At 42.4% G+C, this 14689-nt stretch overlaps 1 protein-coding gene across 2 annotated transcripts in view; it reads left to right on the top strand.

Moving 5' to 3' along the window:
- The first annotated feature begins 11412 nt into the window (after window positions 1-11412).
- MDGA2 (MAM domain containing glycosylphosphatidylinositol anchor 2) overlaps window positions 11413-14689 on the top strand; it is an 863364-nt gene continuing 860087 nt past the window's right edge. For both annotated transcript variants that reach the window (XM_032244515.1, XM_032244514.1), the window contains exon 1: window positions 11413-11850. In XM_032244515.1, the coding sequence (XP_032100406.1) occupies window positions 11571-11850 (280 nt within the window). In that variant the 5' untranslated portion in view covers window positions 11413-11570. The remainder of the gene's footprint in view (window positions 11851-14689) is intronic.

The following is a 14689-nucleotide window of genomic DNA, read 5'->3' as shown; positions in this document are numbered from 1 at the left end:
ATTTGAAGAAAGATCTTTTGAAACATAGACAAAACACAGAAAGAACGAAAGAAAAAGAAAGAAAGAGAAAGAAAGAATAAGAACAAAGCAGCCTACATGATGAATGGAACACCAGAAAGTGACCAATATTTGAATTTTGGGTGTTGCAGAACATGAAGAGAAGGCCAAAGGCAAACAAACAAACAACAATAACAACAAAAAACTAATTAACAATATAATAGCTAAAAACTCTCCAAGTCTAGCAAAGGATTTATACATCAGATGCAGGAAAGAAGCTCTTGAATCCCTAAATAGATACAACCCAAAATGGTCTTCTCCATGGCACACTATGGTCAGCCATAAGTCAAAGAGAAAGAGATAATTCTTTAAAACGCAAGAGAAAAACATCTACTCGTATGTAAGGGAGCTTTCCCATTAGATAATGGTGGATTCTTAGCAGAAGCCTTACAGGTAAGGAGAGAATGAGTGATACATACAAGGGGCTAAAAGGAAAAAACACACCTACCATTCAAAAATACTATATTCAGCAAAGTTATCCTTCATAAATGAAGGAGAAATAAAGCTTTTCTCACGCAAGCAAAAAATGAAGTAATTCATCACCACTAGACCAGAGGTATAAGAAATGCTTAAAGAAATCCTAAACTTGGAAGTGAAAAGACACTGTCTACCATCATGAAAACACATGAAAGTATAAACATGAACCAACTATATGCTGCCTGCAGAAAACTCACTTCACTTGCAAAGACATATATGTCTAAAAGCAAAAGATGGAAAAAGATATTCCATGCAAATGGAAACCAAAGCAAGCAAAGGTAGCTAAATTTATATCCAATGAAGAACTTTAAGTGAAAAATAGTAGAAAGTAAAGATGAACATTATATAAAGACAAAGAGATCAATTCATCTAGAAGACATAACAATTCTAAACATATAGGCACCCAACACAGGAATACCCAGATATATAAAGCAAACGTTATTAGATATAAAGGTTGAGGCAGACTCCAGTATAATCATGGTATATAATAAACATGACACTCTCAGAAGTCTAGAAAATCAACAAAGAAACACTGGATTTAAACTGAACTTTAGACCAAATAATCCTAATAGACATTTACCGAACATTTTATCCAACAGCTGCAGAATGCACATTCTTTTCATCAGCACACAGAACATTCTCTGGGATATACTACTATATGTTAGGCCACAGAAGAAATCTCAACAAATTTAAAAAATCAAATTCATATCACGTATCTTCTCAGACCATGAAGGAATAAACTAGAAATTAATAATAAGAGGAACTTTGAAAATTGTAAAAATACATGGAATTTAAACAACATACTTCTGAACAAATACTGGTTCAACGAATAAGTTAAAAAGGAAATTTAAACATTTTTGGAAGAAAATGAAAATGGAAGCACAATATACCAAAACCTATGGGATACAGTAGAAGCAGTGATAAGAGGGAAATTTATAGCAATAAATACCTATATCAAAATAGTGGAAACATTTCAAAGAAACAACATAACAAGACATCTCAGGAAACTAGAAAAGGAAAAAAAAGCCAAAACAAAATCAATAGAAAGAAATAATAAAGATCAGAGTAGAATTAAACAAAATAGGCCAAAAATTACAAAGGATCAATAAAATAAAAGTTGTTTTTTGAAAAGATAATTAAAATCAATAAACCACTAGCTAGACTAGCCAAGGAAAAAAGAGAGACTCAAGTAAATAAAGTCAGAAACAAAAACTTAGATATTACAATTGATATGTAAAAGTACAGAAGTGGAGAAAGATGTGTGTCAGCAGCAGGTACAGGGGTGGGATGAGAGAGGTTGGTTAATGGGTACAACATACTGTTAGATAAAACAATAGCACGTGTTGTACAGTAGCAGATAGAGTGACTACAGTTAACAACAATGTATTGTATACTTCAAAATAGCTAGAAAAGAGGACTTCAAATGTTCTCAACATAGAAATGATAAATTCATGTGGTGATGAATTCTTAAATATCCTGACTTTATAAATACATATTCTATGTATGTACATATTCCATAAACATGTACAAATATTAAGTATCAATAAAAGAAGTTTTATTTCTCATCTGCTGTATTGTTATTTGTTTCCTCCCACTAGAATGTAATTTTTCGAAATAAATCAAATGCTAAAAAGGTAGGTTGGTTAAATGATTACACTGTGTTTACACATTGGGACGCTGTTCAGTCATTGAAAATGTTGCTGGAAATGATCACTTATTGCAATAGAAAGATGTCATTCTGTATTAAATGAAAAAATGGATATAAAATGTTTAAGAAAAAAGGGATGTCATTCAACATTTATCTTTAAAGTTGGGTTTGGTGTTGCATGCCTTTAGTGCCAGCTACTAGGGAGGCTGAGGTGGGAGGATCACTTAAATCCAGGAGTTTGAAGCCAGGATGGAAACATAGTGAGACTTTGTGTCTAATATATACATATATATTAGAGAAATACATATGTTTATATGTATATAATGTATATGTATATAATATAGACAGTTATATATCTCTATATATACACATATATCTACATGTATATAGATATGTATCTCTCTATATATACACACTCATATAGAGAGATATACATATATCTGATATATATCTCTATATAGATATAGAAATAAATATACATATGTCTGATATATAGCTATATATATACATATAGCTATACATATATATGGCTCTATATCTACATATATATCTGCATATATGTATATATCTAGATATATGTAGATATACATATATTTACATATATGTATATATAGTTCTCTATATATATCTATATATACATGTATCTAGATACATGTATGTATATAGAGAGATATATAGAGCCATTTATAGAGAGATATGTATGTATATATAGAGATATACATATATAGCTATATATAGAGATATATACATATATTTTATATATATCTCTATATAGAGAGATATATAAATGGCAAGAAAAGATAGTTTGAAAGCTTATACTATACATAAATTATATTCAAGGGAGACAGGAAGAAGAGGGAAACTCCCAACTTCTCGTCAAAGGAAAGTAAGAGAAAAGAGGAGAGGGCTTGTGAGATTTCCTCATACTTTTTCTAAGTGGTGCTCATCAGATACATGCAGGAGAATGCTGAGGTTGGAGGCACTGCTGCCTTGATTCTTTAGGAAATCTCGGGCTACTTCGCCCCCATCTGGAGAGGAACATCCTTGAAGTTAACTTGAACATAGGAGTCCTTCAAGTTTAGTTTTCCTGGTTCTTTCTGGTTCCCCAAGAGAGGGAATAATATGTCATCTATGTTTTAAAAAGCAGTATTCCACTGAGCTCTTAAGATATTTTCCTGAAGTATTTTTTGCAGATGCAGAAACTGAAGTGCTACCAATCTGTCTAAGCTAGGAAAGTGTGATTCCATAATGATTTAAAAGAAAATTTCCTAAAGGCAAGGAACTGGGATGAAGACCCTAGTTATTCGGTCTCAGCCAAATAACTTCTGTGTAGACTCACCTAAGGTACAAAATGAGCTCTTATATTCATTTCCTATGAATGCTGTAACAAGTACTTCAAACTGAGTAGCTTAAAACAGAAATCTTGTATCTTAGAGTTCTGGAGGCCAGAAGTATGCAGTCAAAATACCAGCAGGACCATGCTCTCTCTGGAGGATCTAGGGAGACTGTGTTCTGTGCCTTTCTCTTAGCCTCTTGTGTTGCTTGCAATCCTTGACGTTCCTGTACTTGTCGATACTTCACTCCAATCACTGACTTCACTGTCACATGGTATGTCCTCCCCTGTGCGTGTGTCTCTCGCTGTGCCTTACTAGAGCATGTTGAGGCCCATCTGTTTCCTTGCTCTGCTAAGCAATAAACCTTGAAAATGAAAATTTAAAAAGACATCAGTCATATTGGATTAAGGGCCCATGCTACTCCAGTATAACCTCATCTTAACCAATTTCATCTGCTACGACCTTTTTCCAAATAAGATCATATTTGGAGATTCTAAGTAGGATGTGAATTTTGGGGGGAGGGGACACCATACAATCTAGTACAGCTCCCTTGCCACATTTCTTCTTCCCATATCTATCTTGTCATGTTCTCACTTGTTGACCTGCATCAAGCAGCTCCACCACATAGGTTCATTTGGCTGGTCTTATTTTTTTTGCTTTTTCAGTTTGGTGACACACACTGGGATACTTGCCCCTCCCAACCTCCTAATAATCAATTTCCTGCCTACAGGTTTCTTTTTTCCCTTCTTCAAGGTACTTTTTTTCATGGATTCCTCTGAAATCCTTCTAATCCAGCCCTTCATTCCTGTGGATCTCCTTCTGAGTTTACAAAAAGATGTTTTGCCTTCCTAGGCCACCCCAAATACGTAGGTCCTGGTCCTACCACCTTACTAAGTTACTGATAGAGGGTTAGGCAGTGCAGATATAAATTGAAAATATCTTATATTCAATTAATTTCTGATTCCTTGTAATTCTTGCTGCTCTATGGTTTCACATTTATTGGAGCTGAGCACCCCTTCAGTGAAAGGGCAAAAGCTAAAGGAAGAAAAAAATGTGTCAGAGCAGATATTTGAGAGAAAAAGGGTTTTTAGGGGATCTCCCAGACCCAAGCTTTGAATTATTAATTTCTGGCTCGGAGGATTCAGACCATGGCCATCTTTTGTAAACCAGAGAGTAGGGAGGATGCAAGACTGAAATAAGATCCATTTTTCCCTATAGAAGGAAGGTAAAAACTCCCCTGGTGGGAGGCTTGGGGGACAGTGGAGGAACAAAGAGAGACAAAAGAGACAGCAGAGTTGGAAGACAGGTATATGCATGACCCTTACACTTAAAACATTCTGTGGTATAGGAAGTCGTTTTTAAATCTTGCCTTACCTCTCTGATGAAAATGCCTCACAGAATATAAATTAGAAAATAAGCAAAGGAGTAGGAATGTCAACATGGTATATTCAGGTACAGAGAATTAAAAGTGGGGCCGTTTGGTTTCCCAATGTGAGTGATGTGCAAGAGATCCAGAACTTCTTGAGAGACTTAGAGGAGAATGGGAAGTGCTTCCATGGCTGGAGAGCTGGGAAAAGCCTGACATTTGGAAGAGGAGGGAGCTAAGTCCTTCTTACTCAAAGCCAGTGAGTGAAGATGTGAGTTCTGGGCATAGCAGGGTAAGTGGCAGACACTCACAGATCAAGTGGGGGCCAGCAATGCTGGGCAAAAAAGGACATCCTTCCCCATAATCAGGACAAGGGGAGAGAGGACAAGCAGAGTGTGTGAGAGTAACCCAGAAAAACTGGGTAATTACATAAAGGAGACTAAGTAGTAAACCCAAAAGATAATTGTGTTTCCCTGACCTCCAAACATTAGCTGATATGAGTGGCTCATTTAGCAGATTAAGTTTAATTATGGAGGATGTTAAAAGTTACATTTCTATAAATATCTGTTGTGATGGCAAATTTCAAGCCTATCACCTGGTTAAGATACATATATTCTTTCTTTTATTTCCTAACGCATGCACATCTGTAAATTGTTCCAAAAACGGAATCTTGGAAAAAATTTTTCTTCAACTTTCTTCTAGTCCTTTGTATTTTATCTGTGGGTTAATCAGATCATCTTTTTTGTCAGGAACAATAGATTTTTAAATATTTATATCACAAACTTTCTAATCCAACTTTGATGTTGATCTTTAATCTGGTCTATTGGTAATCTAGAAACATATGAATTGCTTCATACAAACATGTTTTTAAAAGATAGTAAACCAAGCATAGTGATAAACAGGAACTTCTTCACATTAATATTTAAGCTGTCAAGCTCTCCTAGGATATATCCAGGCATGTGGCACTTTCAAAAATAATCTTGAAGCAAAATTGCACTCTCAAATTTTCAAGTTTCCAGAAGATATTCAGTGATGCCTAAGTACTGAACTGCCAAACCATTACAGCTAAACTGTGGAAAGACTTCAGGATTCGATGTGACTGGACAGAAATAGGGCAGATGAAATTTGAATGAAAGAAAGTCATAATGCTTTTAGAGATAAACATGTCATCATACTTATAAAACTAAAGGTTCTAAGCTGTCAGTTCATCTTCAAATGGAAATTATTCAAGTTATTACCCCTATATATTAATGCCCTTTAACTAAAAATATTATCAATAAAAATATTGAGCAATAATATTACTTGACCACTATGTGCCAGGTGATGAGTGTATCTTACATATATTATTTATTTAAAATACTACTCTTCTTTTGCTCTTCTTCTTTTATGGGATAAGGGAAATGTCAAGGTCACACTGACGTCAGTGATCCAGCCCAGGGCAGTCTGATGTCAAAGCTCAGACATTTACCTACTATGTCACACTGCCCTGAACTGAACATCTTCTACTCTGGAACAAATCAGCCTTGTGTCTGTTCCTGAAATAGTGTCAGAATTATAATAAGAGTTCAAGGGAGACATGCCAGAATAAGAATAAATCTAGGGCAGGGCTACTAAAATTACCCAGGATATGGTATCTAAGAGTAGCCTTTAAAAAATAATTATAAGTTCAAGATACAAATTGTGTAGAAATCATGAGTGGTACACAAAATCCTGGAAGTTGAAATTAGGGACTAGCACATCTGCCTTGAAAAAGGGATGGCATTTACCAAACAAGTAAAAACTCTCAGAAATGTGCTGCTACTTTTAAGCTGAAGATAGAATATCAAGAATACCAAGACCCTTGCCTCATGCTTTTTGCCTCTCCCTCTTCTTTTCTCAGCTACTCTTCACTGGCAACTACACTATATCCGAGACCTCAGCCCCATCATCTGGTTGCAAATTACTTTGGCATCTTCTCAAACAGTTTCCAAATATACAGCCTTTCCTGGGTAACTCCTTTTCTATTTGCTCCCTGGATCTGCTATTTCCAGGGATTGTTCTTTGGCATTTTGTTGCTTCCTCAAGTTGAACATCTCTCCTGGACCTTTCTCAGTCCATACAGTAGGGATTTGGGAATTAACCTGCCTCCTTATTTCTAATGTTACTAATTAACCATTCTTATTCCTCTGTTTCCCTAAATGAAATCATTGCCTCATCCGTAACAGCAGTGTCTGGGTCCCACTGCTTAGGAGCAACTGTCAGCTATCTGCCTCCTGGAAATAACCAGCACCTGGAATCTCCAATGCTATTCCGTGCCTTGTGGCTTTCACTATCATCTGAAACATCCAGTTCTTTGTGATCTTCTCAGACTTCTCAGCTTGCATGCTGGAAACTATTACTAAGTAGAAAGAAAGAAAATGGGTGAACAGGGATTTGGCTAAAAATAATTTACCATCATCACTGATGATTTTCACATGCTTGTTTAGCAGTAGTGTGTATGGGAGTTTGTATGACTTAGTGTGCCAGCAGTGAAAATGGAAGTTGATGTAAACGACACACAGGGCCTGATACTTGTGTTCTGGGAAGAGGCTACATTGGAAAGAAAGGACAGATTTGCCACCAGTGTTCTGAATTTGCTTTGCTCAGCTGTATCTCTGGAGATACCAGTTTTTCTCACTTCTGTCCCACTACCTTGGTTGGATCTTGTACCAACTTGTGACTCTTTCCATGACAGTGCCTCCCCCATGCTATGGAGGTGGGAACACCAAGGTCATACTGGAAAACAGAGACAGAAATTTTAAATAAAACTATAGTCAATAAAATGGTAACAGGTTATTATGGCATCTATAGCTGTCAGAGGAAAGCCCCCAAATTTTCATTACACTGTTACCACAAATGATAGAATGCCCATTATTGCTCCTGTTAAAAACACAAGATTACTCTTAATTGGATCCTGGTAGTAATGCAGTGTGAGAGTTTCCATGCTCTATGCAACATCCATATTCACTTGAAAAATCCAAGAAACCGGTGATCTCTGAAGTTATTTACACTGCTCCTGTAGTAAACTGCTCTAATGGGTGATACAAAGTGTGCTGGGCCAGATTTCACAGTAGTCTCTGGGTCGGCCTTCTACAGTTTTTCCCTTCTCTCCGATAAACCATCTCTTGCCTGTGCTTAAGCTTCAGCTCAGGCTCACCACCTGGAGGCCTTCACTAGCCAGTGCTAAGGTGTGGTTATATACATTATGCCTGGTTGGTCAGTGCAGCCTGAAGAATGCTGAATTTCAAGATGAAAAAACGTCATTTGATTGAACTGACAATTATTTCCATAAGTAATCTATGTAGTATTTTTATAGGAACAAAAATCCCATATTAAATCCAGGGCATTTAAAAAGATCTCACTGTTATATAAACCAATTAATGACTCCATGTAAAATTTGCAACTTTGTGCCCTAGGACTTTATTTACAGCACTTATAGTGTCAATAGAAGTAATGGTGCATATGTTGACCAACACACTCTGCCCACTAGATTGTGTGCTTCTTGAAGTAAGGGAATGTGTCATAAAATATTTAAGTGTACAACAGTCTACGATAAGGCCCAGCAAAGAGTAGCTGTATCTATTTCCTCATTTTTAATTTAAACTAAAATTGGAATAAATTGTAAAGTGACTGGGTTCTCTAAGTTCTCTCCAGGCTCCAACTATTTCACTCAGGTATTGCTGAGGGCTCATTGAGTTCATGTTCCTTCCTCTGCAGAGATGACAATTATATAGAAAAGAAAGGTTCTGGGCTCCTGAGGCTCTGTTCTGATGCTGAAGGTTAAGAGAGTAATCTCCATACTCAGTCTGGACTACTTTAAAATGATACACTGATGCTTGGGGATGATCAAGTATTCCAATCTAGAGTCCTTCACACACTCAAAGATCCTATGATTCCATAACTAAGTATTAAAAAGAACAGTACAAATAAGGGGATGAAGTACTATTTCAGAATATGATAAGCTGAAATTGGGAAGAGCCTCATGGTCAAGATACATTATGAGCTTCGATGTGAGAAAGGAGTTGCAGTTTATTGCCTCATGCAGCTACTGTGCTGCAAGTGTGCAGGAATGATCTACTCATAAAAGGCAGATTTAAAATTAGAAGACAATTTTTACCCCACAGGGGACCAGTAAGTGAGTATCACTCACTTTTCTTCAGAAATCCCACACATTGAGTTTGCTTATAGTATGATGCTTAATTCCATCTAGTGGAAGTGGAATTTCATAAATAACGGGTTCTCAACAGTGCGAATGATCCTCTGTGGGACTCTCTTAAAAAGTTTGGTTCCTCCTATCTTGTAAACCCAGAGGGTAAGCACTAAATCACACCCTATAAAAAATAATATTCACAATTCATTTAAGTGAGGAAAAGGACCTTGGGGGAAAAACTGGGGACTATACATTTTCTAGTGCTTAGGGTTCCCCACCCCCAGCAGAAGTACAGCATGGGGAGAGGGACCTGCAGTGTGTTATACTGGTCTATTACGGGAACAGATAAATAAATACTGTGCTCCAGATTTCCCATAGCAATTACTTTTGTAACACATGTATAAATGCGTATTTTAAACCATTCCAATCACTTCCTACCCATATGCTGCTTGAATAGTGAAGAATATATTCAACAAAGTGGACTGCCTACAGGAAACATTATCTCTGTTACAGAAAAATGTCAACTACTATTATATTCACAGATTTTTCCCTATTAATTTTTAGTCAAGTATTTCCACACTTGTTGCAATGTAAATTAAGGATGCTTTGGATTTTCTAATCTTTTGTGTACCTGTAAGTTTTTAAAGTCCCATAACATTAGAGCTTCCACTGCCCCAATAAAAGAGCCCGTCTTTCAGACAAGGAAAAGATTTTCCAAACAGTTAACTTTAGTAGGAGACATTGCATATAAAATAAACTAATCTCTGAACTCCTGGTGTTTCTTCCCCAAGTGCCTGCATCTACCGTGATGACCACATTTCCTTTAAGGAAGACAGAAACAGAGAAGAAGCGTTGCAACTTCCAGATGCTGTGGCCTGTTCTGCCCTCTAGCCAAGCGTAACGGATCCTGGAAGACCTTGGGCGGCGGAGAGGAGACAGCGTGTCATGTAATTACCCTGGGTCTAAGGTGGTAGCTGGCCTTTCGGCGTGCAAACGCAGACGGCGGCATCAGAAATAAATAACGGGCACTCGCCGCCGCGGAGCTCGAGGAGAGGCGAGGGAGAGGTTGGAGGCCGGATGCCGCCGGCCTCGCGGAGCCTTTCAGCGTTGTCCATACTGATGAGCTCGGCTGACACAGGAAAGCAGAGCAAAGGAGGGGCAGAGGAGGCGCGGAGGCCGGCGGCAGAGCCGCGCACCCGGCTTTGACGTCGCCCGGCTGCGGCTAGCAGCTCGCGCTCTCAGCACGTAGCGCACAACGTGACCACACACAGCCTTCCTCCCCAGCAGCCCAGCCGCCCCACAGCCCGGCCGCCGGTCCGCCTGCGCTCCGCGCTCGCTGCTGCGCCCTCCTTCTCCTCCACCTCCTCCCTCCTTTCGCCTCCGGGGCGTGCATCTCCGCGCACACCCAGGGATCCCGGCCGGCGTCTAGCCCCGGGCGCCGGGCCGCCCAGCCAGGGCACCTCTGCCGCAGCAGCGGCCGGAGCGGACGCCACGCAGCCGGGTGCCCTCCGCAGGCGGCCGCTCCCGCGTTCACCTCTGGATGCCACCACTACGTTAGCTCCAGCGGGGAACCCCGTTCTGCGGCTCCCTCCTCTAAACTCCCGCCTGTCCCGACCGCCCCCACCCCCTCCACCTGGCGGGGGCGGCGCGGAAGCGAAGAGGACGCGCGCAGTGCCGGTGGGCACGCGTAGACGTGTGTGCGGATCGGGTATCTGCTTGGCATTCTCCCTCTCTTGCAAGTGGCGGTGCCTGGACTCTGCTTTCGGCTCCGGGAATCGGTGCGGTCGGCCAGAGCACCTCTACGCTGGCAGGGCGCTAAAGGCTATTTTGGAGAGCGGTGGCGGTGGTGGCGGCGGCAGTGGCTGGTGTGCCCAAGCGAGCTCCAGACGCACACTCCGCTCTCTGTTGGACCCTTTCCTCCTCCGTCTTCCTCCTCCTCCCTTCCCTCTTCCCCACCCCCGTTCCCCTAGCCCCACTCCTCCTCTTCCTCCTCCTCCTCTTCCTCCTCTCCCCGTTCGGCGATGCGAATCTGTATCGTGTAGCAGGATTGGCGTTGCAATGGCAACTGATGGAATGGGGGAAGGCAAGACAGCAGGGCTGGGGGCTTCGGACTGCTGGCGGGCGGGCCGCTGTCGCCGCTTGACGCTCCTCCGGGGACCTTCGCGAGTTACTTTGTAAAGGCGAACCCAGGCGAGAGAGCCCTGCTCGGTGTCCCGGGTCAGAGGCCACTTCCTGCTCCTCGGCTGTCCAAGCCAGGCTCCCACCGCGGGCACCCCGGCCCCCAGCCCGCGCCCGCCGCCAGCCCAGCGCGCCGCCGCCGCCGCCGCCGCTGCGGAGATTGGAGCCCGCTTCCCTGAAGAACACTTCGCCTCGCAGCTCCCCTTCCCATCACCGCCCCCTGCTCCTCCCCGGCGTCTGCGATTTTCCCAGGCACCCAGTGTGAGTGCGGCGTGCGTGTGAGTGTGTGTCAGGGTATTGTGTGGTGGGAGAGTGTGTGAGTGTGTGTGAGTGTGTGTGTGCATGAGTGTGTGGAGTGCGGGGCTCCTGCGCTCCGCTCGCGGCCGCCGCCGGGGAAGGACAGACGGACGGCGCTTCCTCCTTCGGCGAGCGGTTCCCGGGCACCTCGGCTCGGCCCGGGCGCGAGTGGAGCGCGCCTGGCTGGCTGCCGGCCTCCGGAAGGTCCCGCTGCGTCCCCCCTGGGCTGGATATGTTCATGTTCACGTGAAGATGGATTTACTGTACGGTCTCGTGTGGCTGCTGACAGTCCTCCTGGAGGGGATCTCTGGCCAAGGAGTGTACGGTGAGTGGAATCGCGACGCTATCGTGACCTTGTGATTCTTAGGCTAGACAGGCTGGTGAGCGAAAATGCACGACTCGCGCCGTTCCGGGGCCCCTCCCGGCGTGGCATTTGATTTACACTTCATCACGTTATTGGGAGCGATAAGGAGGCAGCGAGCGCGCTGCGGATTGGGCTGCGAGCCGCTCCCCCGGCGCCTGGACTCCGGCTCGGAGTTGGGTCTAGCCGGCAGCAAGGCACTCTTGCGAACGAGTGGCTTTGCACTTGATTTATCCCCGCGGGGAATCCGAGCTCCAGCAGTCTTTGATTTAATAATGGTTTGGCTCCTTGCATGCCCCGGTGTCGGTGCCGCGGTTTCCCCCCCCCCCCCCCCCCCCAGGGAAGCTTCCAGTGTGACCCCATGAATCTCCCCGCCCCTCTCCGCTCCCCACCTCCTCCTCCTCTCCACCTTTTCCTTTCTCTGTGAATGCCTACATGCCTTGATTTTCCGGCTCAGGAAGTGGGGTGACAGTTGAGTTGCGTTCTGTACCAGCCGTTGCCATGAGCACTGACTTGGGGAGGGGAAAATAGCAGGCAAGATTCTCGGTGCCAGACACAATTAAGGGATATGTTTGTGTGAATGGATGAGCAAATGCATGAATGAACGGACTGCTAAGTCCGCGCGTCTGGGTTCCAGGGCAGGACACCAGCTCGCTGCAGTGGGAACACAATCTCATCCCCTCTCTGGAAAACCCAGACTTAGGTTTAGGAACTAGAGAAGGGCAAGCTTGTTAATTAGGAGGTTTTGAAGTCCTCAAAAGCAAATCCAGGTTCTTTTACCTGTCAGCAGTTGGCACCCTTAGCTTTCGGGAATAAAACACACACACACACACACACACACACACACACTCACACACACACACACCCAGGTCCTGGTTAATAGTGTACTGAAATGTAAGTCTTCCCTTGGGACAAGCCACTGGTGCCCAAAAAATCACTTCTGTGTTTTTGAGGTATGGTGGGAGGTTAGAGGTGCACCCCTTGAGGGGACATCAGGCCAAGACCTGCCCACAGCCAGTCCCACCCTTTGCACCTGGGTCAGTGTCCACAGAAAGTGTGCTGACAATCTGGCCTAGTTGACCTTGGTCTCACTTAGGAGTTTGGACCCGAGTGCTGCAGAGCTAGGTCAATGACTGACCCGGGGCAAAGTGTCAGAGTTTTTCCTGCAGACCCTAGAACTGACTGCAGAGTGGACACAAGTACCAGTGAAACCTGAGTCCTCAGACTCTCTGGGAATGGAGTGCACAGTGGGTGGGTGTTTGGGGATGAATGCCAGAGACCCAACATTTACTCTGTCCACTGTGTTCTGTCCATGGCTGAACAATGCTGAGGTTCTGTCCCTGGTACTCACTGCACTCTACCTGCTCCTCCTGTTTCCTGTCTTTCTAGCTCCTTTCTTGGCTCCCATGAAACCTTCACTTTCTCCCGCCTCTAAAGATGGGAATGTCTCCTCTTCCAACCCCTCCTTCCCAAATAAAAGACAATTATCTGGTGGTGGTGTTGGGGGAACATGTGTTTGAGAGAGATGCGGAGCCTCCTGGCAGACCTCAAAGTTTGACTGACAACAGGAGGTGGGTTATGAAAAGAATAGGAATTAACTTAGTGCTCCTATGACTGTGCTGGACCCTGCTGTCCTCTAAACAGCTAAGGAAAATGGGGAATCTAGGGATGTAGGAATGCTGGAAATAAAGCCTTCTAAGGGACTGTTCCTTAGGATGGGAGAGTCTGAGTTCTTCTCATCCCATGTCTGACTCTATTTCTGTCTCATTGGTTCAGATCATCTTAGCTAAAAATTTTTTGTTCTGTTTTGTTTTTTTTATATTTTTGTGTGTGCAGGTGTGAATGTATGTGTGTGTAGCGGGGTGATGAGAAGTGAGAAAGATTGGGAGCATGGGGAGACAGGGGGACGTTGCTGGAACTATCTGGATCAGAAGGTCATGGTTCAATTTTCCTGTCACCTTTTGTCAGATTATTTGTCCTGGCAAGTATCAGGTTGGGTAGTGGAAAAGGGTAAGCTTGAATAGTGAAGACAAATAGGAAACAATTGCATTAGAATAATCCTGTGTTTATGTATGTTAACAATAAAACAAGGAGGCAGTTCTGCTGTTGAGCTGATGATTGTGATGAAGGTGGGGGTCTTTTTCATTTAGTTTTGTTTTTATATTGATGTGGTTATTAGTCATTTAGCTAGGAACAGAATTTCCTTTGTGTGGAAAATAATCAGTATTCCTGGCCATTATAAATGTTGCAGCTATGAGGTGGGTTAAAAATCATATATTACTTTTCAGATATGTCTTATATGTCACAGAAGTTAGGTTCTCAAAGTGCAACCCCCTAATCTTCAGCATTAGCATGGCCCTGGAACTTGTTTGAAGTGCACATTTTTGGGCCCCTCTGAGACTTTCTAAATTAGAAACTCAGAGTGTAGGGCCCAGTGATTTGTGTTCATCACCTCAAGTGATGATTGCAGTGCACACTGAAGTTGAGAAGCACTAATGTAAACTTACAGTTTCATTGCTTTGATTTTGTAAATCATGAACTTTCTTAACCTAAAGTCATTTTATTTTTATTTGTGGAAGCATTTATAAGGAAGAGAACATTTTAAAAACTTATCTAAAAGAAAGAATCGATCACAAGGGACACAGACTTAAGATTTAGTGTAAAGTTATAAAGTGTGTTTTGAACATTTTATATGAATATCTTTAAGAATGATTAATTTAAAAGGCAGGGTTATTATAAATAGAAACTTAAAACACCTAGACAGGAACTTTGCTAGCATAAAAATCTGTATTCCTTTATTTGC

Source organism: Sapajus apella, unplaced genomic scaffold (genome assembly GCF_009761245.1).
Source record: "Sapajus apella isolate SASKATOON/1434 unplaced genomic scaffold, GSC_monkey_1.0 scaffold55, whole genome shotgun sequence".
Lineage (NCBI taxonomy): Eukaryota > Metazoa > Chordata > Mammalia > Primates > Cebidae > Sapajus > Sapajus apella.
This window is presented reverse-complemented; position numbering and strand designations above follow the sequence as displayed.